General features: G+C 37.7%; 1 protein-coding gene across 1 annotated transcript in view; it reads left to right on the top strand.

Annotated features, from left to right (window-relative positions):
• grapa (GRB2 related adaptor protein a) overlaps positions 1-10,249 on the top strand; it is a 35,869-nt gene extending 25,620 nt beyond the window's left edge. Inside the window, exon 5 of the mRNA XM_079253609.1 lies at positions 8,999-10,249. Coding sequence (XP_079109735.1) covers positions 8,999-9,184 — 186 coding nt within the window. The 3' untranslated portion in view covers positions 9,185-10,249. The remainder of the gene's footprint in view (positions 1-8,998) is intronic.
• Positions 10,250-26,344: the final 16,095 nt, after the last annotated feature.

Here is a 26,344-nt window from a genome sequence, read left to right on the forward strand (position 1 = left end):
TGGGCCAAAACTCCTCCACAACAATATCAGAGACTAGTCCATAGAGAAACTAATAAGTTATTGTTGTTGGGTGTTTTTACAAGCTACTGAATCAGGTTTTTTTTTTTTCAACATTTTACACAATTTTTGGTTCAGTTGTCAAATGACAGTGGCATAGTTGAGTTATTATGTGTTGCTGTTCATCTGAGGACGTATTTGATTATTTTAAGCACTCGTTAGAAATATTCTTTTTTTTAGCATGCCCTCATAAATAAAATATAAGAATTACATTAGAATTTTTCATATGTCGATTTTTTTTTCCTGACAACGCCACAACAAATTTCCTCATCAAACCACCAAAAAACATCTGTTCTTTCTATCAACTGTCTTTATGTACTCCCTTTTAATTTAGGTATCGGTGAGACTGAGACACATGGTGATTTAATTGGCTGTTGTCAAATCAGTGCATCGAAACAAACTGAACACGCTTCCCCAGTGTTCATTTGTCATTTTGCCTCGACTTTCAAGGCAGAGCCTGTTTTTGCAATGGAGCTGTCAAATCCGGGAACGCTCCATATGTTGGGTGAAACGTCTGCAGCGGCAGAATGTGATGCAAAGGTGCAGCGCTTAATGGAAGATTACAAGACTGCTGCTACACTGGAGCAGAAAAATTTGTAATCTTAGCCAGAGGGATTTAGCACAGCAGCCTCAATGAAAATAGATTTTAAAGGCAACTGGAATCACTTGAGCTTTGATACATAATTTCTATCCAATCAAACAGCAAATGGGCCTTCATGTGTGACACATAACAAATTATTTTTTAAACAATAAATTATATTAATCCTATATATTTCTTGTTGATAATACTTAAAGTCATTTATTTAAAAAGAAATAAATAGGCAGGCTATGAAAAGTCAGGCAGCTCTCATAATGGTGTCACCATGGGAAAAGCTGTTGCTTTCCCTGGCATTAGAGACAAGATCACACTGCATGACAAGCGCTCCTGGGAGTGGCAGACGAACTACACCCCCAGGCTTCTCAGTCACTACGGAGGGTTTGATCCAGAGCGATACTGACACAAGAACATGTTGGTATCACTGTAAAACCAGCTGTGTGCTAATATTTATCACATCATTTTCCCTCCTGTGGCTCAGCACCTGAGATTAAATCTCCATTCATTAGCGAAGCGGCCGTGCCGCACTGATCACAGAGGGCCAACATCTCAGATTCGGCTGCCACAGGGATAGATCACTGCATGTGATTAGTTTGCACCTCTGGTACAAACATGTCCCCATGAAGGACTAAAATGTCTCTCTCAGACTCTTTATTTTCCTAATAACTGAAGTGATCTCCAAATAAAAATGACTTTCCAATTAGAGAGGATGAAGATGGAAAAAGTTGCCTCATCTCGGTGGACATGTTTGCCCGCTTAGTGTAACATTTAGCTAAAAAAAAATCAGTGTGCATACAGTTTACTGACCGACTAAAGTCTTGTTATTTAGCATAACTCCAAATTAATCTTTTATTTACTCCTTTCATAAGATCTAGAGAAAGATATATTAACATATGGATATGTAGGCTCTGCAAGAATCTGCACATCTGCAAACTGATAAAGTATGAAAAAGGGCACAGACTTATTTGATGAGGATAAAATGCTCCACCCATGACTACTACGGACCAAGAGACTGATTGGCACGCTATTCCACCGCTACACTGTGCCTTATTGCACATATAACAATAGCAGGTGGAAGAAAAAATGATTCACATAGTTCCCAATATGCTTGTAATTTCATAATTTACTGTTTAAAATAAATGACTAAAATATTAATATTCTAACATGAAAATAGATTCTATAACATTAAAACCTGAGGCTATGTATCAAAGACATCACTAGTCCTCCATTTTTTCTGTAAATACCACCTCTGAGGGAAAGCTCTTAATACACACAAAAGCTGTGACACTGCAGAAAACAACACCCCCACACACTAAAATGAAAACAGGTTACTTGAAACAATTCACATGAAGTTTAGGTATGAAGGTGGACAGATTTTGAACCCTGGAGGAGCACTGATGGCACGTCAGGAGCTATGGTTGAATTTAAAGAACTAAGTGAAGAGTAAAAGACACAGGAAGCATAGAAGTTCAAAGTATGACACCAGTTTAGTTTTATTTCATTTTATTTTATTTTTTTAATACAGCTGGATTTAAATAATCCATTCAAAATGATAATGTGTTGTTTGCTTTTATTGTCAGGTCTGACACACTCCAGCAGCTCTGGGCAAATTCAGGACCTGATAAAATATTAGCAAACAAAATGTTTCATACATAATCTACATGAATATTTTTTCAGTGAAAATCTGACATGACTTTTTTTTTACCACCCCTTTTATTAATGTGAAGAAATAGCCACGTTATCATATTCATAGACGGAGGCAGCAGCTTAACTTTGATGCATCCAGAATGATTTTCTTTCTTTACGCTTTTTAAACAGGCTGATTTATTTGATATCATTCCCATGTAGGCTGCCATAACATGAGTAACAGCAGCCTACATGTTATTGTCAAATCCAGTTAATTATTTAAAATTCACCCCGTAATGACTTGTAATGCATGTTCATCATGGACCTGCTCATGCTGAGTCGAGCACATTGCTGTACTCCCCACATGTAGGAAACTAATGGGATGTGACAGAGTACAATAAGGTCATGCAAGTCTTTAGATATAAATCTCATCATTTGTGGTCACTGGCTCATTATTCATGTGAAAGTAGAATATCCCCTGCAGCAGTAAATATAGTATTACTCAAATATTAATTCTGACTTCATATACATCTCTAATGTGATATCCGTTAAGTGACAAAGACTCAATAAAAAATGCACTGCTTAGTTCTTATCACAAGCACATGCAGAGGCTAAAAAACCTGAAACCAGGTCTGGAAAGCAAAGTAGAGTTGCCTTGCAGAAAACATGCAGGACCTGATAATGTTTCAAGTGCTTTTTGGTGTTGTGATTTGCTTTGACTTTAATGGGCTTAGAAGGTTTTTAACAACCTCATTAAAAGGACTTCGTCCTAACAAAACTCCCAAACAGACCAGATCTGCATGTATCCAGGTGGTTTGTCGGTAATGCTACCATCTGTTTTTTAAGGCAGCCCTGCAGATTAGAGCTGTTTTTGAATGCCGCTTTGAAAGCAGCTACTTTCATTTATTTTAAAATGTCATCTTATTCTAAAAATAAGCTCTTTGTGACTCTGTGGGCTGTGGCTTGCAGGTAGCTGGTCGCTGTTTTGAACTGTTAGTATCCAACAAGTTTGTGCCATATGACAAGAGAATGATAAATCTTAGCAGACACATTCGGCTCAGAGTCAAATAGATTCAGTGGTGATATAAAGTTAATTAATTGAGCTGAATACAAAACCTAGTCTGGATCTTACTTTCATTTAAATTTGATCCACATTTATTGATCTATGTGATGAGTGAGATTTACCTCAGTAAATCTGGCCCCTCAGATGCAAGGGAGCTCTTTTCTCCCCATCTTGTGGAACTGGAATAGACGATAGTGTGCCATTAAATAAAACCAGACTTGAGCTTCCAATCAACTTTTTAAAACCCTGATTTTATTGCTCTGAGTTTTTACTGGCTCAAAATGGTAGATGAGTTTGAATTGTATTTCTTTCATTCAAGCAAAGCAGCGTTAGCGATCTGTTCCCCCTGGTGGAGCAGAAAACTGTCAAATGGCAGGTTCAGATCTTGAAACAGAGGTTTTTGGCTTTTATACAGCAGAGTCTCGTAAATGTATTTGTCGGATGTTTGGTAGCATTCTGCATCACTGCTAGCTAGTGAAGCATGCTTCAAATCACTGGGGAAGTGGTGTATTAAGTTTTTTGGAAGAAATGCATCTGGAGCAGGTGCAAAGGATGAATTTAGCTGGAGGGTGTTGTGATGGTGGTTAAACGGGCCAAAACGAGAGCTCTCACGTGGGAGGCTAATAAACTGTATAACCTAAATACTGTGACAGTCTCGTTCTGTTCAATGGAAGCCACTAATACATGGAAACCAGAAATCTTTCAAAGCACTTTGGTTTATTAGAATTTTTTTAAACCCAGGCCCAAAGAAATGTGTGAACTCAATGTTTTTTCGGCAGTGCAGATATATCATGTGTTAACAGAGAGTGGTAGGTGGATGTCCATGTGGTGACGGGGCACTGATTCTGTTGAGATATTACAGATATGCTGAAGTATTAGTAGAAAATGGTAAAGCACATCAGCTGCAACCAGAAGAATGAGATTTGAGACCACTATTCCCTTACCGCTTCCTTGTAGGTTGAAATTTTACTTCCCACAGATGCTTTTGTAAATGCTCTAAAACTAATTATGTAACCACAGGTTTTTGAAAAAATCAACATGCACTGAGCCCCCCTGCCCTCCACACTGAAGAAAACTTCAGATTTCTGCAACTCCACATTTCTTTACCCAGTGTGGTCTGTTGACCAGGTAGAGAAGGCCAAACAGACTTTACTTTCTAAGTAATTTAAAGCAGATACATCAACCCCAACAACTGCTGGTAAACTTTTATCCTGTCACCATTGACAACCTGTTTACCTACTGCTCCACAGTATGGTATGGCAGCTGCAGCGATTTGAAGCAGGTGGTGAAGGCAGCTCAGGATGTAATTGGGTCCACACAACCACCCTGAGAGGACATCTATGCTAGCCAACTACAAAACAAAGCCAGCAGCATTTTATATAAGACACACTGCCTGTTTTCCTTCTTCTATTCAGGGACAGAAAGTCATCAGTTTCAGAAGTAACAGATTAGTTTGCCGTTTTGACAAGATACTTTAAGTGTGTCTTTTATTGTCTACTTAATGAGAAACAACTAAATATAGTCAGCTGTAGGCATATTTATCCTTTTTTTTAGTATTAGCATAACTAGCAAATTTTAGCTATTTGCTTTCGTAGCTAGCTAGCAGAGTTTCATTTATCTAATTATTATATAAACTTGTTGAACAGTGATAGATCACTGAAACCCAGTCATCTAGTTACAAACAACCAGTGCTTTAAGTGGAACAAAAAAGTGGTGGTACTCCCTTAATGACTTGCTGTCATGCAAATATGGAACAAAAACATGGGTGATACTTATATGTAGATCTACAAATTGATCTATAAATTAAAAGTTTTATTGGACAGAAATGATAAAAACAAACACAGCAAGTTCTAAATCAAACCCACATTTGCCAAATTCAAAGTGCCATGGAGACACTTTTATGAACTTCAAGTCTGATTGCTGAACATTAAAAATAACACTGAAAAGTAAATACATAAACTTAAAGTTCATTCACCCTTTCATGCATAAATTAATAAAAATAAAAAAAACAACAATGCAACATTTTTTAAATACAGTATTTTACCTCTACAAATATGCAATGATACTTTTTTGAGTGATATTTAGAATTTTTTATGATTTATTTTAATGTACTTATGTTATAAAATAACATATAATCATAATTATATTATGTAAATCTTCTATAAAATATAGCTGTATCATTTTCTTTTCCTATTTATAAAAAAGGCAAAGTAATTGCATTACGTTCAATTGTATCATATTTTTATTTATTGTCAAGTGAGTGGAAACATATTGGATGACTCACCAACATCCACATAAGTGGTTTATTTACAAAAATACCATCCTCATTCATGAATAAAATATGCAAAAAAAAAAAAGCTTGTAAATAGGTGCCCACTACAGGGCAATTATGCATAAAAGGGTTAAAAAAACAAAAAAAAGTTATACATTTAGACTTATTTAGCTTATGACCAGACGAATTTAACATTGTATTACAATTACACTTTTCCTGTGTGAAATATGTTTTTCCCAGCATTAGGCCTGGTCTATGCCACTTAACAATATTATCTTATCTTTAATCTAGAAATAATCTTCAAAAACTCAAAATACTGACCAGCCATACACTTAGTTTGCAGCAGCTGACTTTCATTGTCTGGTGTAGTAAATGACTTTTAAGTAGTGCTACTGTCATCACTCAACTCTGCTCCAGTTCATGTCCTCAAGCCCTTTTGGAGCCAGGCTAACGTTACAGGTGCGATAGTTTTTTCTTTTCTTTACCTTTACTCTCATTCAAAGAATGTCCACTTCAATGTAAGCACAGAAGCGAGTGAACAACATGAAGTCCAGCGTGACGTTGTGGGCTACAGCAAGCGTTGTGCGTCTCAACCGGTCTTATCAATACATTTCTTTTGAGGCAACTTTTTTTTTTTTTTTTTTTTTTTTTAATAAAATCAACTAATTTAAGCTGTAATATGTGGTGAATTCATAGGAGAGTATACTGACTGCTGAGGAAAGCCGGGCAAGTCCCAAAAGTCCCGGTATGGACTATACGCTGTAAAAAATAGTCCCAGTATGGAAAGGGATAGAATTTAACAGTGCCGGTACTGCGTACCAGTGCATATCGGCTCACTTAAAGCACTGGAAACAACCATGCAGATAAATAGCAACAGGTAGTTATCTAGTTAGCTGTTTAGACAGCTGTTTATAGATAGGGCGTCAATTTTTTCTTCAATAGTTCTGAGAATCATTACACAGGAAATAAGAATTCTTTCTACCTGTGGTTTACCAGAGGACCACAAAGTAAACACCGAGCTGCAGTTTCAATTCCTCTTTGTCCTTTTGCAACATTAGAATAGTAATGGTTTACATCGGCCACTGTCACACATCGTTCTTTCTTCAGTGACACAAGAAAAAGTTGAAACGTCCTGTCCAGAAAGAGACTGTGAAATATTTAAATGATTCAAGGAAATTTTAACATCAATTTGCACCGTGCAGTGGTTATTTGACACGATTTTTCTTCCTATTAATGTTTCTATTTGGTTTAACTATATGGGTCATATTCCCAAACATAGGCTGAGTCTGTCATGACTTATTAAAAGCTAATTCCTCTTTAGCTCATTACGAGTCTCAAGATGGCTTCTTATCACCACATGGCAGAATAGGAAATAATTCTTGGCTTTTTCATTAATTCCCCCTAACACATCCCTAACATCCCTGTGTCCTTGTGCCACTAAGCTCTTTCTCTATACAACAGCCCTTCCCCATGCAAAACATGGACCTCTTTGTGACACATTGTCAATTTTTTTTCCAAGTACAAATGCAAGCAGCATGAAAGCCTTTTTTCAGCTTTAAATGTCATGCCTGCAAGTGTGCAGAGCCAAATTTAGTACAAAGATGTTTCCCATTGATGTTACAGATTGAATTGTCCCACTGTGATTGCTGTCAGTGCTGGAGACAATCCCAAAATGGATAGAACCTATTTCTTCTTCCAAACCATTGCTCCCCACAGGCTGAAACAGAAAAATGAATGAGCTCCTCATGTGCCATTACATACACATGCATATCCACTTAAGATGGTGCATCCGTATTCACATATATTGCAACCCACTCAAAGTAAAAGTACAGACTAGAGTAGATCAGGATGCAATAAGGTGTGAGACTATGTGGGTTTTATGGATTTGCAAGTCTGAGTCTGTGTCTCTTGAACCCTAATTCTGCTGTCTGACTCATGTTGTGTGTCCCTGCTGCTGCATGGATAGATTATGACAGAGTGGTCCACAATGATAAAGACCAATTGCACCATAAATACCTCAACACACACACACACATAACAAAACCATATTGGTATTCCTTGTAGCCTCTCAGTTCGCCCACAGCTCATTCCACATCCACTTTCCTCTGTGGGTGCACAGCTGACAGCTGAGGTTGGTTAAGTTCAAGATGCTTTCCTTAAAATAGCCACGTTTATTCTGCTGCTCTTAAACTGCTTTCACATCGCCAGTCAACACAGATCAGACAAGGTCGGCTATCAGGGGAGAAGAAAAAGCACTACTTATGCACTACTCAAAGACAAACACAGCAAGACAGAGAACGCACAGGATCTGAGGAATTGAAGGCAATTCATGTCATAGCAGGAAGCACATCGCTCCTGTTTGGTGTCATTTTCTATAGTAAGTGGATCACAGTTCACTCTAATGTGTTCATCAAGCTCATCATTTTCATACGGAGTGCGTCTGTTTCCGTGTCTGTCTCTTGCTTGAGTCATGAAGCTTTAAGTTTAAACTGTTCTTCCTTTTAATTCTGCTTTTGTGGTATATAATAGCTTCCTGACATGCCAACATTTATTTGGATTAGTTGTAGACGCTTCCATCTAGGAATAAATTCTTTTCCACTTGATACTTAGTTTAGAGCAAGTTTTTAATATTTTCTTAAATCTTCGCAAGAATGAGATGAGAATATATAGTTAGTTGCAATTTGCTGCTTTGCCTCTAGATGGCACTAAATCCCACATTGCAAGTATTACCTCTTACATACACAAATATCCTTAACCCTTTGATGAATTAAAGACTGTTTTCTATCATATTATTAAGTGGGGATGGTATATTTGCATATATGCCTCTACAGTGGACATTAGGAGAGTCACCCAACACACTGCCACTCACTGAGGAATAAACAATACATGTACACATAATTACCAACTTTACCTCAGTAATAAACAGGAAAAGACAATGATGCTCGTCAATTTTTTATAGAATATTTTCTATTATATAAATATGACAATATGTGATTTTAAAAATATTTCTATAGAGTAGATAAAGTAAACAAAGTGAAAAGTCTAATATTAAAGACAATGAAAAATGTCTCTTTACATGTCTGCAGAAGTAAAATATTGCAAGTGAAAAAACTGGGGCATTGTTTTTTTTAATAATTCATGCATCATGAGTTTAAGAATGTTTTTCTTTTTAGTGTATTGTTCATTGACTCAGAATCAGGATTCAGCAAATGTGTGGTATTTTTACATTCACTATATTCTGCTGTTCTGAATCTACTTTAAAATGCTGTTTCTGTTTCTGTTTCATTGTTTTCACATTGACTTTATCAACAGTAATGGACTCAATTTTCTAATAATATTGTTTTTCTCAACCTCCTTTTTTTTCTCTCTCTCCCCTCCTCCCCAGCGCACCCACCATGCCCATGCTCTCTTTGACTTCACCCCCCACCACCCCTCCCAGCTGCGCTTCCTGCGTGGTGATGTCATCGAACTCATTGACTGCTCAGATTCAGTACGTTGGAGGGGTCGTTGCCATGGACGTGTGGGCTACTTCCCCCCAGAATACGTCCAGTCCATCTACCACTGCCAATGACCTGATGTGTGACGTGACCAAACAGCTATTCCTACAGGTTCATCCAAGAGCCGTTCTGACCCAACCAATCCCTCAGAAAAAAAAGAAAAAAAACAAAGAAAACCAAACACCGCTCCCCTGTTCTGCACTTGCCCTCTAACTTCTGGAGCAAAACTAGTGATCAAGTCACTCCTGAGGGGCTCATCCCATCTCCCTGTGATGTTACCCATCAAACAAAGCTTTGCAGGCTCATCGGTCTCTTCCGCCTGATCCCCTCAGCTCCACTTCTTTTTAAAAGTGACAAATTCAGACATGGACTCACACTGTGGAAGACTCACAAATAACAGTCATAAATAAACATCCACACACATACTCCAAGGCATAATCATTTGTTGCAGCTTATCAGCTCTGGTGCAGGCTAACTATAAGTAACAAACACACACACACACACACACAAACACTAACCTGACAGAGAAAAAAACAAGAGTGTGTGGGTTTTGGGATCCTGTGACAAAAGGGCAAGTAAGGGCACAATTTTTTCCTCTGCACATTTGCTTCAGCATTATCCATGAGGAAATCCGGAAGGTCACAACTAGTGAGTCGTTGTGTTGGGAATATTTTGGTAAAACATTAAGGATACTGACAAAGCAGATTGCTGTCACTGGTGTCACTGAGCTGGTGTGTGTATGTGAATGTGGGTGAACAGGTTTGTAAAATGTAACTCCGAACATGTAAATATCTATGAACTTTACATACAAGAGTGAATGTTGTGTGTTACTGAGGGAGTGAATGAAAGTTTGCAAGATTTTGGATGTGTCGCTTGTGTGTGTGGGTGTATGTGTGTTTGTAAAGTGGATGAGAGGATGTTGCTTTATTTCAATGACTGATCAGATGGCGCTTTGTTAAAAAACAACAAACACTGCTTAAAATGTGATACCTTAAACTCAATCTGTGGATCATTTGTTTCTATGTATTTATTCTTATTCATGTATAATCCTAAAATACATATATTGCAATTAGAATCAATAGTTGTAAAATCTTTTGTTTCTGTTGCCACAAATGGTAAAGACAGCCACATTTTATGTGAAGAACTTGGACTGGTCTTCCATTACCTGTAATGACAATTTAAATAAAATAGTACATTTACCTCTGAATTTTTTGCAGCATTCTTTCTATAATAATTAATATGTATCCATGCATGCATCCATCCATCCATCCATCCATTTTCTGCCACTTATCAGGGGTCAGGTCGCGGGGGCAGCAGCCTCAGCAGGAAAGCCAACACTTCCCTCTCCCCAGCCACATTTGCCAGCTCTGCAGGGGGTTCCCAGGCCAGCTGAGAGATACCTGGGTCTTTCCCGGGGTCTCCTGCTGCAGGGACGTGCCTGGAACACCTCAACATAGAGGCGTCCAGGAGGTATCCTAACCAGATGCCCGACCAACCTCAACTGGCTCCTCTCGATGCAGAGGAGCAGCGGCTCTATTCTGAGCCCCTCCCAGATCACCGAGCTTCTCTCCCTATCTCTAAGGGAAAGTCCGGCCAACCTGCAGAGGAAATTAATTTTAATCTAATCCTGCATTCTGGATCTTGATCTTTTGGTCACTACCCACAGCTTGTGACCATAGGTGAATGTAGGAACATAGATTGACTGGCTTCTGGCTCAGCTCCTTCCTCACCACGGCAGACTGGTGCAGAGTCCACATTACTGCAGACGCCGCACAATACAATAAAAATGTAAATGAAATGATGTCTTGTAAGTTTAAAATGAACAACGGAGACAACCTTGTTGGCATCAGATTTCGCTCCAACAAATCAAATTGACATGAGGTACCAATGAGTACCCCTACTGGGCTCTCACATTTCTAGCATCTGGGCACACAACTGGCACTTGAACACACCACTATGGTAAAATTTAGATTTTTAATATTTAAGCAATTACCTTGACATTACATTTTCATCCTATATGCATAGGGAGTGTGATGACATCTTCAGGGGAAAACCCAGATAAGAGGAGCCGGCATCCCACTCCTTAAGCGGATATGTTAAAAATATAATGTCATGGTAACTAAGTAAATATAAAAATTGTAAAGTCCATCACACCACAAAGAAAACATCCAACTGGTGTGCAGAATATATAATCTACACTTGCAGATGAAGATCCAAAATGCCATTGAAGAAGGGGCCAGTAGTGAGACCCTGTTGATTGAAGGGGAAAAAAAAGAGGTTTCCATTGTAACATGCTTTATGCTTTTAAGGTATGCCAAACGTGCTGGTCTAACTAGAATCATTCTTATCAACCAGTCTTAAGCTTTCTGTCATCACTACCACCTCCTTTCTTGTGCACCAATTCACAACACTGAAAGGCCAGTCAGAGAGCTCTCTGACAGAAAGGCCTTACCCTGATTCAATTTGTTGACTCGACTAAAATACACTCTGACAGAATCTGACAGAACCAAAGATGTGATACACACTACAAGGACAAAAAAGACACAAGCTCAATGGTTTTTGGCTTAGTGTATAACTCAACCGAGTTGTTCTGAGCTCAACAATTTGTTGGGTTTTTTTTACCACTCGGGAGACTAAGTTTTCAATACTGCGTGGATGATCGTCCTTTTTGTTTTATTCCATTAAAAATATGTTTTGTTTTTATTTATCTTTCAGGAAACTTTCCAGAAAGTTGATGAAGAGGTGGCACATTTGCTATATAAGAACAATAAACAAAAATCACATGCAAATGTAACCCCTGACTGACGTCAAGTAAAGTAAGATTATGTAATTGTATAGGCCAATAACTAGGTTCGGCAGGAGTACAATGGGCACTACGGTAGGTGCAGTGTGAAATGGCTGGAGGCAGGAAATAAGCAAAAATAATTATTATTATTTGCAATAAAGCAGGAAAAAATAAACAATATAATTTGTACAAATACTACAATTGAAAAACAAAACCCCAGTCCTTTTGAGCTCAATGGTTGTCTTTTTTTTTTTTAGTCGTTAGTCGGGTCATATAGTCTCTTTAGTTCCAGTTCCTTTCTTTTCCACTGTTTTGAGTTGTTACCACTTTGTTGGTTAACCCTTTGGAAACAGGGATCATCAGATGAGAGTCTGGCTCAGTTCAGGACACAGGCTCGCCATCTCCATCCGGATAACATCAGATATCCGGGACTAGATTAGGTTTTCTTAACCATCAAAAGAACCTAGCCAAGATTAGGTTTCTGCACGAGCACATCTAGGACACAGTCAAACAGCCTCTCTAGCTTGTGTTCCCTTTCACAAGACGATCATTAAAGTTTAGCTCGGTCTGTCTCACTCATGTTCAGAACGCAAAAAGACCGCTAAATTAATCCGTGTTTCAGTTCACTCCTGGAAGGCGGGACTAACGTTTCTCTTAACAAATGAGAAGGTCATTATCACACGACATGACCATAAAACAGGAAAATAAAGCGAGGCAGTGAGGAGTACATTTCCTCTCTTCAAAGTAAACATTTTTTCAAAATAAAAGTGCACAATTGTACAAATAAAAAGGAAGAGAAAAAGAAGTAGTTTTCTTTACTGGGTTACACCAAGCCAACCTGATAACGCTTGGGTTCTTTTGAAAGAACATCATCATGATTGTGCCACTTAACCCACAAAGACCAAACCCATTCAAAAATGATCAAATAAGTCAATTTTTCATTATGAGGTCTCCATTTGTCCCTTTAAGAAAATGTAAAATTAAAAAAAATATTAAACTTTTTTAGGGATTTTATTACTTATTACCATGTAACACTTAAAAGTTTTATAGTGATATCTTCTGCTTTGTGGTATCTTTTACTTTAAAACTCATGACTAATTTGATGATACAGTGACATCTGTCATGTGCATTTCTAGAGCCGCTGCTACCCAGCAACGTCCTGAGGCAGAGCAACCACACCATACATCTCTTACATTTGACATGACGTTTTGCGTCACTGTATAATTATGAACTGGCTGTTTTGAACATGCAACGTCTCTGATTCAGCAAAGAAATGCAAGAAGATTAAAAGAGAGAAAGAGACAAAACAAGAGTCATCGTAAGATTATCTGTTGCTGGCTGGAGAGCTAACAGGTTTGGTAGAATTCAAGATGGAGGCAGAATTAGCCGTCGATAGGGAGCACATGATGGGGAAAAAGGCAAAGGTTCTGTAGTATGTCTTTAAAGGGCAGAAGACAAAAATCATATTGTGTTCAACAGGACATTGAACAAAGTTTGTACCATATGTGATGCTAAATGTCTCAGAAAATGTATGTTATGCTTGTGGGTTAAAATCAAATTGGCTTTGTTTCAAATCACATGCAACCTTCATCAACACAGTCTATGGAACGGACCAATTACATTTTCATGTCAATGGTTTCAGCTGTGATTACTTGAATCTAGCCAAATTGGAAACACCTTAAAGGTACAGTATGTAAGAATTACTGAAATGTAGCAGTAATTGTTGATGTAGAAATTACTTCAAATCCCAAGCACATTTGTAAATGTACAGTCCCCATTAGTGGCCAAAATACTTCCAGACATTAACATGATTTAATCTGTAAGTCAGGGGTTTCCAATTCTAGTCCTCAAGGGCCACAATCCTACTGGTTTTCAATGAATCCCTGCTCAAACACGCCTGACTCAGATGAATGAGTCATTGTGCTGAAGTTCACAGGCTGTGAGATCCATGTTATTTGAGTCTGGTGTGCTGAAGCAGGAATACATTGAAAACCTGCAGGACAACGGCCCTCGAAAACCAACTTTGGACACCCCTGCTGTAAGTGGATCCAGTGGCCTCAGGCGTAGCAATGACTGTACTACAGATAAACTATTTCAAATTGTCTTCATGTGCATTGTTGTCATATATGTTTTAAGGCCTTACTTGCCCAAAATGGTGCTTTAGCATCTCTCTGCTGCAAGTCTAAAACTAAAAGGTTTCTCACTTCACACACTGTTGTTTGTCTATTCAGAGACACCATAGTAAAAATTATGGCAATATAAGATTGTAAAAAAAATTATTTCAGTAAACTAATTTTATACGTTTTGAAACACATTTTTTAGTAATATATTATATTTATTTAAGTTTTTGAGTCATATTTGACATCCAGTCATTATTCTTTTAATGCAATTGTTATACTTAGTTGATTCCTACATTTTGAAGTATCTAATTTATGCAAATTATCCAAATAGAACTTTCTCCTGTGTAATGTTTATTGTAAACATCATATCAGGTCAAAGGTTACATGCTACCAGAACATGCTCAGACATTTGGTGTCCCATTTGAACATAATGTCCCAGGAAGTAGGATTATAGCTTCTAACTCCCTCTAACGCATTCCTGTTTTTTTCCTTTTCACTTGACTGCTTGCTCTTTTGTGTTTAATAAACCACTTTTTCATTCCTGCTGACAGAATAACCTTTGGCTCTCCAGTGACAATTAGTCAATAAACGAACTGCATCCAAGTGGAAAGAAGAACAAAAGATTAAAAAGTCTACTTCAAATAGTGCAGCTGTGCTCCTCGTCTGATACTTTTAGAACTATCGAGACATTTTTAACCATCTGAGCGGTGTGACATATTTGTGTCATACGCTAAAAGTGAGACAGTAAAAGAACCTTAAATCTGCACTGTCATGAAGCAAAATGCACAGAAAGAGGAAACGGAGAGGCAAACAGAAAGAAAACTGAGATGTAGAAAACAGCACAATGAGACGAGGCTGAGAACAATAAAAACAATACGTACAGCAATTAAAATGAAAACAGGAAGAACCAGAAGACCAATGAAAGTGACATGAGAGGTAGACGGAAGAGAAAAGCTGAACCAGTTTGATTGTGTAAACTGGCTTCTGGCTGCTGGTTAAGGGCTCTTCAAGGAAGCAGAGGAATAACCAGCTGAACATTCAAATTAGTCAGAGAGTTGATGGATCTTCAACATAGATTAGTCTTTTAACTAACTCAAAGTGTTCTGAGCAGAGACAGTCAGCCAGAGCAGAAGCTGAAAATAATCACTCTTTTAGTTCCTGCTGCCGAACACGACGCCTGAAGTGATGGCAGATGTTCTGCATGATCAGTTGATGAGCAGACAGTGTGTGTGTAACCATGTTTTAGGATCCTTTTTGCCACTCCAAAAAAGGCCAGGTGACAAATCTCGAGCGCTTTTTCAGTAATTCTGTCCAAACCTTTTTGTTTTTACTCTTGTACAGAGTCCTCATGCATAAAAATGATGACAACTTATCATCTCAAGAGAAATGAGAAGGCTGTTTAAGCCAGTGATGCACAAGTCAGGTCCTACCATCCTGCAACTTTTACATAAAACCTTTCTTCAACACCTTTTAATCAAATGGCCAAATTCTCTCATCCACATGTCATCCAGCTCTGCGCAGGCTGTAATGAGCTATTCATTTGATTCTGGTGTCATCTCTCTGAGCATTAAGCACGCAAAGAAACAGATAGACACAGTCTAATGTAAATTAATGTGCAAATTAGCCTCTTGCTAATAGGAACCAAAAGTAGCAACATGTTGTCACTACTTATATTATAAATTATTGTATAAATTATTATAATTGTTAAACCCTGATGAAGGCAGAGTGTGGTCAGCAAATATTAACTTTATTTTATTCGTTCTACCATGAACTAGCTGTTTGCAAAAAAGAGTGCCTTGGTTTCTATGTTAATATCTAATGTACATTAACATTTTATAAGTTATGAAGTGTTTTATGCCTAAGTAAGTATTCAATTTCAATTCAATTCAATTCAACTTTATTTATATGGCGTCAAATCACGGCAATGCCATCTCAAGACGCTTTACAGAAAGGGGAAAACATAATGAAAGCCAATTCATAATAGCCTATATAAGGAAACCAACAGATTGAGTTGAGTCCAACTCAATCTCCCATCCTGAGCAAGCACACTGGCGACAGTGGGAAGGAAAAAACTCCCTTTTAACAGGAAGGAAACCTCCGGCAGAACCCGGCTCAAGGACAGGCAGCCATCTGCCTCTGCTGTGTGGGGGGAACAGGACAGAAAGACAACAGACAACAGGAACTGCTACTCCCGGCCAGGGAGACCTGCTGAGACAGGAGACATACATTTTAATGATGCAACACTGTTATTGGGGGTGGGGATAAAAGAAAGAGATAAAGAGAAAGAAGCTCAGTGTATCAGGAAATGTCCCTCAGCAGTCTAAACCTATAGCAGCATAATTAAGGGATGCTAACCATCCCTAGCTATAGGACTTATCAAAAAGATAAGTCTTCAGCCTAGTCTTAAAGGTGGGGAGGGTGTCTGCTTCCCTAACACTAACTGGGAGCTTATTCCATAAGAGAGGGGCCTGATAACCAAAGGCTCTGCCTCCTGCTCAGCTCTTTGAGACTCTAGGAGCCACGAGTAAGCCTGCAGTCTGCGAACGAAGTACTCTAGTTGGTATATAAGGAACTATGAGGTCTTTGATATATAGTGGTGCCTGGTTGTGGAGGGCTTTATATGTAAGGAGAAGGATTTTAAATTCTATTCTAGATTCAACAGGCAGCCAATGAAGAGAGGCTAAAACTGAAGAAATATGATCTCTCCTGCTGGTTCTGGTCAGGACTCTGGCTGCAGAATTCTGGATCAGCTGAAGGCTTTTCAGGGCATATTTAGGACAACCCAGTAATAGAGAGTTACAGTAATCTAGTCTCGAAGTAACAAAAGCGTGAACCAGTTTTTCTGCATCACTCTGAGACAGAATGTCCCTAATTTTGGCTATATTACGTAAATGAAAGAAGGCTGTTTTAGTAACCTGCTTAATATGTGGGCCAAAGGACAGGTCAGGGTCAAATATTACTCCAAGGTTTCTCACTGTAGCACTGGAAGCTAAAGTAATGCCATCCAGGTTCATGACAAAACTGGAAAATTTAGCTCTGAGTTTTTCAGATCCAACAAGAATTACTTCAGTCTTATCTGAGTTTAAAAGGAGAAAATTTCTAGACATCCAAGTCTTTATGTCTATGAGACAATTTTGTAGCCTATTGGGCCGATTTGTTTCATCTGGTTTTAAGGATAAGTACATTTGAGTATCATCTGCATAACAATGAAAGTTTATTCCATGCTGTCTAATAATTTTGCCTAAAGGGAGCATATATAGCGTGAAGAGTACTGGTCCAAGTACAGAACCTTGAGGAACTCCATGACTTACTGTAGTTTGGGAGGAGGACTTGTCATTTACATGAACAAACTGAAGTCTATCAGATAAATATGATTTAAACCAGCTTAACGCTGTACCTGTAATTCCAATCAGGTGTTCTAGTCTTTGTAACAGAATGTTATGATCGACTGTATCAAATGCAGCACTAAGATCAAGTAAGATAAGTACGGACAGAAGTCCTTTGTCTGAGGCCATAAGAAGGTCATTAGTAACTTTCACCAATGCTGTCTCAGTACTATGATGAGCTCTAAATCCTGACTGAAACTCCTCGCATAAATTATTTCTGCTTAGGTGGGCATGTAGCTGAGCTGAAACTATTTTCTCCAGAATTTTGGACATAAACGGGAGATTAGATATAGGTCTATAATTTGCTATCACCTCTGGATCCAGAGATTCCTTTTTAAGTAAAGGCTTGATTACAGCAGTTTTAAATGATTGTGGTACATATCCTGTCACTAAAGACATATTGATAAGATTTAGTAGTGATGTATTAATTAAAGGGAAAATGTCCTTAAAGAGGCTCGTTGGGAGAGGGTCTAAGATACAGGTGGATGGTTTAGATGAAGCTATTATTTTAGTTAATTCAGAAGGTTGGACAGGACAGAAACTATTTAGACACAAGTCAGATCCTGGTTCTAAGGATGCTTCGGAGACCACAACAGGCTCAACATTATAGGTAGAAGGAAGAGTATTGTGAATTTGATCTCTAATAGTATCAATTTTATTCCTGAAAAAATACATGAAATCATCACAGCTAAGTGAGAAAGGAATACATGGCTCAACAGCGCTCCGGCTCCTAGTAAGCCTAGCTACAGTGCTGAAAAGAAACCGAGGGTTGTTTTTGTTTTCCTCTATCAATGATGAATAATAAGCTGTTCTTGCCGTACGTAAGGCTTTTTTGTATACAAGTAAACTTTCTTTCCAGGTTAAGCGAGACTCCTCTAATCCTGATGAACGCCATCTGTTTTCCAAACGTCTTGACGCCTGTTTTAGAGCTCGAAGCTGGGAATTAAACCAGGGAGCCTTCATAATCTTACCTAATTTCTTCTTCTTTAGGGGGGCAACATTATGCAAGGTTGTACGCACTGAAGCTATTATAGTATCAGCATGCTGATCAATCTGAGCGGGACTAAAGCTTAAAGGGGGACTCTCAGTCATGCTAACACATGGTAGAGGTGAAAAAATTGATTCAATTGATTGTTTAAATTTTGTAATATTATTGTCTGATAAACATCTGCTATAATAGAATTTATTTTTGGTCAGTAAGTAATCAAATAAAGTGAATTCAAAGGTTAATAAGAATTGATCAGACAAGAAAGGGTTTTGAGGAAATACTTTGAGCTTATCGGTCTCAATACCATATGTTACAAACCAGATCAAGAGTATGACCATGAGAGTGAGTGGCACCATTAACATTTTGTGAAACCCCAATTGAGTTTAGAATAGAGCTAAAGGAAATGTTTAAACTATCATTTTCATCGTCAACATGAATATTAAAATCACCTAGTACAATGACCTTATCAGTAGTCAGCACTAATTCAGACAAGAGATCAGAGAATTCGGTCAGAAACTCGGAGTAAGGTCCAGGTGGGCGATACACTAATGCTAAAAGGAGCGGTTTCTCTGAATTCCATTTTGGATGAGATAAATTTAATGTCAGGAATTCAAAGGATTTATAGTTAGTTTTGTGCTTAGGATTAATTAAAAATTCTGACTGAAAAATAGCTGCAACACTTCCTCCTCTGCCTGTAGTTCTAGGAATGTGAAAGTTTAAATAGTTAGCTGGCGTAGCTTCATTAATACTAACATAATCCTCTTGCTGTAACCAGGTTTCCGTAAGACAGAATAAATCAATGTGGTGATCACCTATCAAGTCATTGACTAATAAAGACTTATTTGGGAGGGATCTGATATTCAGTAGGCCACACTTTATTGTCTTATTTTCAGATTTTATTAGATCTATTGTTTTTATTTTTATGAGGTTTTCACGATTAACCCCAGAAGTGTTTTTGTGTTGTTTAATTCTTACTGCTGGGGAGTTGTGTAAGGTCAGAATGGGGTTTTTGGTGGGCGGCGGCAGGTGGGAAGCTGCAGAAAAGTGTGTAGGACTACAATTCTGCCTCCTGGTCCCAACCCTGACTAGTCAATTTAGCTGACTAATAAAAGAGTCCATATTTCTAGATAAGAGAGCGGCTCCATCCAACGTGGGATGGATAACATCTCTCCTAATAAGACCAGGCTTTCCCCAAAAAGCGCTCCAATTATCTATAAAACCCACGTTGTTATCGGGACACCACCTAGACAACCAGCAGTTGAAAGATGACATGCGGCTAAACATGTCATCGCTGATTAAATTTGGCAAGGGACCAGAGAAAACTACGGAGTTCGACATGCTCTTGTGTTGTGGATTTAGAAAATGTAATGGGGCCCAAAGAAGGGTGTTCACCCAGGGTGTAAAACAAGCAGGACTGCCACTGATTTAGTGGTGCTTGCCTCAGCTTTAGTTAATTATGTTAGTCAGTTAAAAAAATTATCTCTAAGAAGCTTAAACATTCGCTAAAAATGTTAATTATTACAACATGCAATGATTAATTTTTTTGCATTTGATTTTAAATAAAAGCAAAACTTCACATTCCAGGTACTTACTGCATGCATTCGCACTTTAAACACATTTGCAGTAATGTTATGACTCACTGATGAACACCTCATGAGGTGCAAAGCTGCAACAAAACACCCATTTTATCAGCAACACTCTTCTTTTTGTCCCACTTACAAGACCTAATAGCTGCTGTGATCAAATCAGGCAGACTTGAGTCAGTTACACTCTGATCACCAGGTGACACGCAGGAAATTGCCTCTGAAGTTTTATTTAAAGTTCAGATAACAATATTTGAATGTAAGAGATGCACAGCCTAAACAGAAAACTCACAGATTGTGCATTTTATTTGACTGCTGTCCTTGTTGGGACATGTTTCTTTTGTTTTCAGTTGCTGCAGACTGTCAGTTTTAAATGATCATAATTGTTTAAAAAAAATAAAAAAAAGATAAGCAAGATTTTAGTCTAGTTCTAGTTCTAGTTCTCTTTTTTTCATACAAGAAATAAGATGATTTCAGAACTTTTACTACATTGATTGTGACTTTCCATTTTTGGCAGCTACAGTATACTGGATAGCAAGACTGTAAGCTACCTGACAGAACAAGAAAAACAGCAGTTCTGATGCTATGACGTGATCTGACATGTGACATCTCATAACTTTGACGGCTAATGATTTAAAGAGACTAGGAAAATGGGGGGGTTACCATCCCTCATTCCATGTCGATCAGCTGTCGTGAAATGGGCCCTGCTTAGACAGTCTTAAAGGTCACGTGGAAGTGGGTGTGTGTTACCTGTCAGGAATCACACCTGTCGGGCAAAGCAACCGGCTGCACGTCACTCACTTACTTTCGCTGTCTTGCCGGCTGAGTGCTGCATTTATTAACAGGGAATGGCTGAGTGTTGACGCGTTATGGCCTATTTAAACAACAAGTCAGGCAAAAGAAGAAGAAGAAGGGAGCACTATCTAATATCGTATACCAAAACCTGCATGACACCAGTCTGCTTTTTGAACCGCAGTTTGGGAGTGAAAGTGCCTTTGTACAATTTTGTTTACATAAAGTCTGGAGAAATTCGTCTCATAAAACGTAGTTGATTTAGATAAATTCCAATTTGTTTCTTGGTAAATATCTAGGACTTGAGGTATGGCTCTATCCCAGATACAGTGCCTGGACGATAACCACGTGAACCCGCGGACGCACGAGTCCAAACCTGACTTTTTTTACTGTGAAGACCAGCGGCTCGCGCTCGAGGCTTTGCTACAGGATGGCCGCGAGGCGTTCGTTAAGTACCTGGAGTCGCGTGGGCTGCGGGGATTCCTCTCGGACCCGGAGCTGGACGTCCTCTCCGGTGCGGTTGAACCTTTTGACCCGGGCTCGGAGCTTTTATTTGGGACGGGAGAAGACAACCAGACGCCGCTTTCGTTGCATTACTGGCCGGAGCTGTCGGACACATCCATCCCGCAGTTGGACCTTGGCTGGCCCGACACTGATTCGTACCGGGGGGTGACGCGCACCACCGTGTACACCCAGCCCCCCCTGGACGGTCAGGCCCACATAAAGGAGGTTGTCAGGAAAATGATTGTGCAGGCGCAAAAGGTATGTGCGCCATTATACGACTCCGTTATTAGTGTTTGTTTATGTATTTGAATGATAAAATTATAATTTGTTAATGTAGTAGAGGCTACTTATGTGAATTAAATGTCATTAATATTTAACATTTAATACCTGTGCGTAGAGTATTTTAGGTTATGAATATATGTTTTATTTTCCCCTGTTTAAGTTTAACTTTCACACTAACACAACGTTTTTCCATTTGTTTTGGACAAAAATGAACAGAAAAAATGTTTTTTTTTTTTTTTTTTTTTTCAAATAGTTGAAATGTTAAAAAGAAGAGGTTGGTCATAATGTAACAATTCAATTCAACTTTAGAGCGTCAAATCACATAATCTCCAGACGCTTTACAGACAGAAAAAAACAAAACAAAAAAAAAACAACCCATAATGAAAGCCAATTCATCATAGCCTAAAAGGAAACCAACAGATTGAGTTGGAGGCTCCAACAGTGAGATGGTTAGATTTTGTTATAACAAACACTTGTGTTTTACACACCCAAACCACTTGGTAGAGAGATGGCCCAGGCAGGTTCATTTCCACAATTTTTTAAAAAAGAAATTCATCAAAGTCACTGCAAATTTACTACTACCAAATGGTAGACCATTACTGTAAAGGGTTAAAAATAATGAAATTTTAACAACATTTATGGGTGTTGGGCCTTTTGCTTGTATTGTCAGCTGTGTTAACCTAAACAACTCACTAATATTTATTTTTCATGGCCTCAAAATTAGATCTCTCTCAGAAGTGGTTTAGAAATTCACAAGCTTCTACTTTTAACTCTCTCTTTCTATCTTTTCCATAATTGCTTCACCTATTCCAAAGACTGATCATACAGTAGGTTGGACGTTGAGATAACATTAGCATGAGCAGCCATGGCGTCAGGGTACAGAGACCAGCTGACAACCAAGAGTAAAGTGCAACTAGATTAAGCTGCTTTATCTGGAATGCAAAGAAGCACCTCACACCAAATATGCCCCAGCAACTTTGGGGCATGTGTGCTATGCTAGAGATTTGCATGTACATGTGCAATATACTGCCATAGTTCATTTGTATCAGTGTGTCTGTTCATGCAGCTGACTCATCTAAGGCCACAATCTCTTCTTAGAAGCTGTTCTTCTGATGTGATGTATTATTGAACTGAAATGTTCTTAGATCATTTTCCTGGAAAGCCTCTGGCATAAGTCAGCAAAGTCATATATATATATATATATATATATATATATATATATATATATATATATATATATATATATATATATATATATATATATATATATATATATATATATTTATGAATGAATGAATGAATGAAAATAAATATATATATATATATATATATATATATATATATATATATATATATATATATATATATATATATATATATTTTTTTTTTTTTTTTTTCATTCATTCATTCATTCATTTTCTGAACCGCTTAATCCAATTCTGGGTTGCGGGGAAGCTGGAGCCTATCCCAGCTGGCTTTGGGCGACAGGCAGGGTACACCCTGGACAGCTCGCCAGTCCATTGCAGATATATATATATATATATATATATATATATATATATATATATATATATATATATATATATATATATATATATATATATTTACCATAAAAGCAAAGGACTGAGAGAATGATTATGGCTTTGTGTAATTAACATCTTCTAGTTCTCTGCGCATTGTAATGAGGTTTGTGTGTTTATAATTTTATATCTCTAAACTGTGTGTTCGCACAATGTTTGATTATCTAATATAAGTTGTGCCTCTGCACTTGTGTGTATTTCCAGGTAATAGCAGTGGTGATGGATGTCTTCACAGATGTCGACATTTTCAGAGACTTACTCGATGCTGGCTTCAAACGGAGGGTGTCTGTTTATGTTGTGTTGGAGCGAACAGCATTACCTCATTTCCTGTCGATGTGTCACAGGGCCAATATGCATGCTGGACACCTCAAGGTATGACTCATCACAGAAACCATGAAAAGTGGTTTGATCAAGAAGAAACAGCAGGAAAATAGAGAAATTATGATTTTATGTTTTTAACAGTGCCATGCTCCTACGAACCCTATTTCCCCCTCCACCTCCAAGGTGCAATACACAATTCAAAACATTATTGAACAACAGCCATATAAAATAAATGTAAGGTTTAATCAATTATTGAACACACAAGCACACTATAAAGTAATATTGTGAGATGAAATTTATTACTTAAATAATCATCAAACTGTAAGAACTCTTAAATAGATTTCTATTCAAGGTAGAATCAAGGTAGAATATGGGACAATATTGCATTCAAATGAAAACTGGGATCTGTGTGCAGACTGCACATCAGTTTTTTTTTTTCTTTTTGTTCTTGTTGTTGTCAGGGTTTAAAAAATGTTTAAAGCTTTGGTCAATTTACTGTCATAGTGTCAAAATATGAAAAATGGACAATATTTGAGATTAAAAAAAAAGTGAATTGTATGTCCACCTGATGCAAATATAGTGAAAGAGCTGTTGTAGCTATCCAGTTGGGATATATGTCTCCGGATTTGACCATGTGGACATTAGACACATGATTGTTGCTGTAACAATGATAAAAGTCGCTAGTTTCCAGCTGTTTTTCAGCTGTTGCTGCTTGTTGGCTGACTGGTAACTGGATTCAGACAGGACATCCCACATTGTTCCACCACTGCATTCAGTATGTTGGGTCACTCTACTTAATATGGAATAGGCATTGCTTATATACATTTAGTTTGAACTATCTATTTATATTTATTGTTTTTACTCGTCAAGTTAACCTGTGACATTCAGTAATAATTTTATAATAAAACGAATAACTGATAATAACAACTCCATACATACCAGTAATAGCAGACACACTAAAAATTGGCTAAACTTCCATTTTTCAGCGGTTTATGTAGATATGAGAGAAGACGCCTTCACAGCAGCTGCTAGAAGCCTTTGAAGTACTTCCACCGTGAATCTGGGTGAATAAAGTGGAGATACCTGTTGCTGTTCTGAACAAGCTAAACTTGCAGCTGCAACAGATGGACTAAAACTGAAAGTGCTAAGCAACATAAATCATCATCCAGCTGTGATTCTGTATCACTAAAATACGAAGTTGAACCAGAGTTACAAAGTCCTGGAGCGATTGACTGTGGCAGCTGATTTGGGTGGTGGGGATATTACCCTACCTGATATGGATAAGCGGATAAACTTAACATTATCTTCTTGAGAGGACAGGGGTACCATTGGGAGGGGTTGATGTGCCCCATATAAAGGTGGGCGAAGCACTGGTGCTATAGTGTTCGTGACTCATTCATTACCACATAAAATACAAGCTAAAGACTGGGGTTTCCTCGTGCTTGGGCATGTGAAAGTGTAATAAAATATAACACCAGTAAAGTGATATTCTGTACCTGGATCCACCCTCCAAACCACAATTTATTGTTTTGACAGGATGAGTAGCTCATTTCAGCCATATACTGAGCCAAGTGCAATGGTAATCCTGCATGTATTATTGGCTCTTTGCTTGACATGTTGTGTTTAAATTATAAAGCAGTTTGTGTTTTCCTTTCAACAGAAGTGTGACGTTGGGAATCATTTCAAAGTTCTAAATGTTCGCAGCTAACGTCATGCATTGTGCCCCAAGGCACTTTGTTGCGGCTATCCTTCTTTTTAAGCAGCTGAACATAAATTTCTGACCTTAAAACTCCATGCTTCCAACTCATTTTGAGGCACACTGACATTCATTATGCACATTCCTGGAGCCGTCATTACCCTGCAGCATCCTGAGACTGAGAAACTGCACATCACAACTTTTTTTTTTTTTTTTTTCCAGCTTGAGGCATCATATGACAGGTGTGTTTTGCTTACAGCAAGGCAAGGCAAGGCAATTCTTTTCACACAGCAGTTTAATACATTAAAGCACTTCAGTGTGCTCTACGTAATAAAAAGAATATTTAGAGAAATACAAGTCAAAACAAGAAAATAAATAAAATTTTAACTGAGTATGGGTGTATTAAAATCTCAATTTTAGTTAGATAGTTTATTTATTTCGAACAAATGAAAGAAAATAAGAAAAGGAAAAATATACATACATAACTATTAGGGGTGGGAAAATCGAATCGAAAAATCAGAAATCTGGATTTTTTTTCTTCACAATTTTAAAATCGATTTTTTTGTTAAAAGATCGATTTTTTTTAAATAAATAAAATTAATTAAATTTTTGTCATTTTTACTGTTTTTATTGAACTTTTTACTTGTGTTCTTGGGCATTATAGCAGCAAAATGATGGTCTGGCTATTGGGTTGTTTTTTCCTCCTTGAAATGAAGAAAAATGATGAGCAAAAAAAAGTTTTCTAAATTTTTTTTGTTTTTAATCTACAAAAATCTGCAATATTGGAGAATTGTGAGAATCGCAATTTAAATCGAATCAGCACCCAAAAAATCGGAATCGAATCGAATCGGGACAAAAGCATATCGTCACACCCCTAATACCTATACATACATACACACAAATATATACATACATATACATACTAATTATGAAAATAATAATAATCACAAATATTAATATTAATAACAATAATGATAATTCCTCTTCAATTTGATAATTAAATAAATTTGTGAGATGAAAGGAGTTCGAAAAAGGAATACAATATAATATAATATGCAAAATCTCATAAAATATTCATTCACTTATTCATTTCCTTTGCCGCTTAATCCAATCAAGGGTCATGGAAGCCTATCCCAGCAATCATTGGGGCAGGCTACCCCCTGGACAGGCCGCCAGTGGAGGCACACCAGCAAACAA

The sequence above is a fragment of the Telmatherina bonti genome (assembly GCF_933228915.1).
Source record: "Telmatherina bonti genome assembly, chromosome: 14".
Taxonomy (NCBI): Eukaryota; Metazoa; Chordata; class Actinopteri; order Atheriniformes; family Telmatherinidae; genus Telmatherina; species Telmatherina bonti.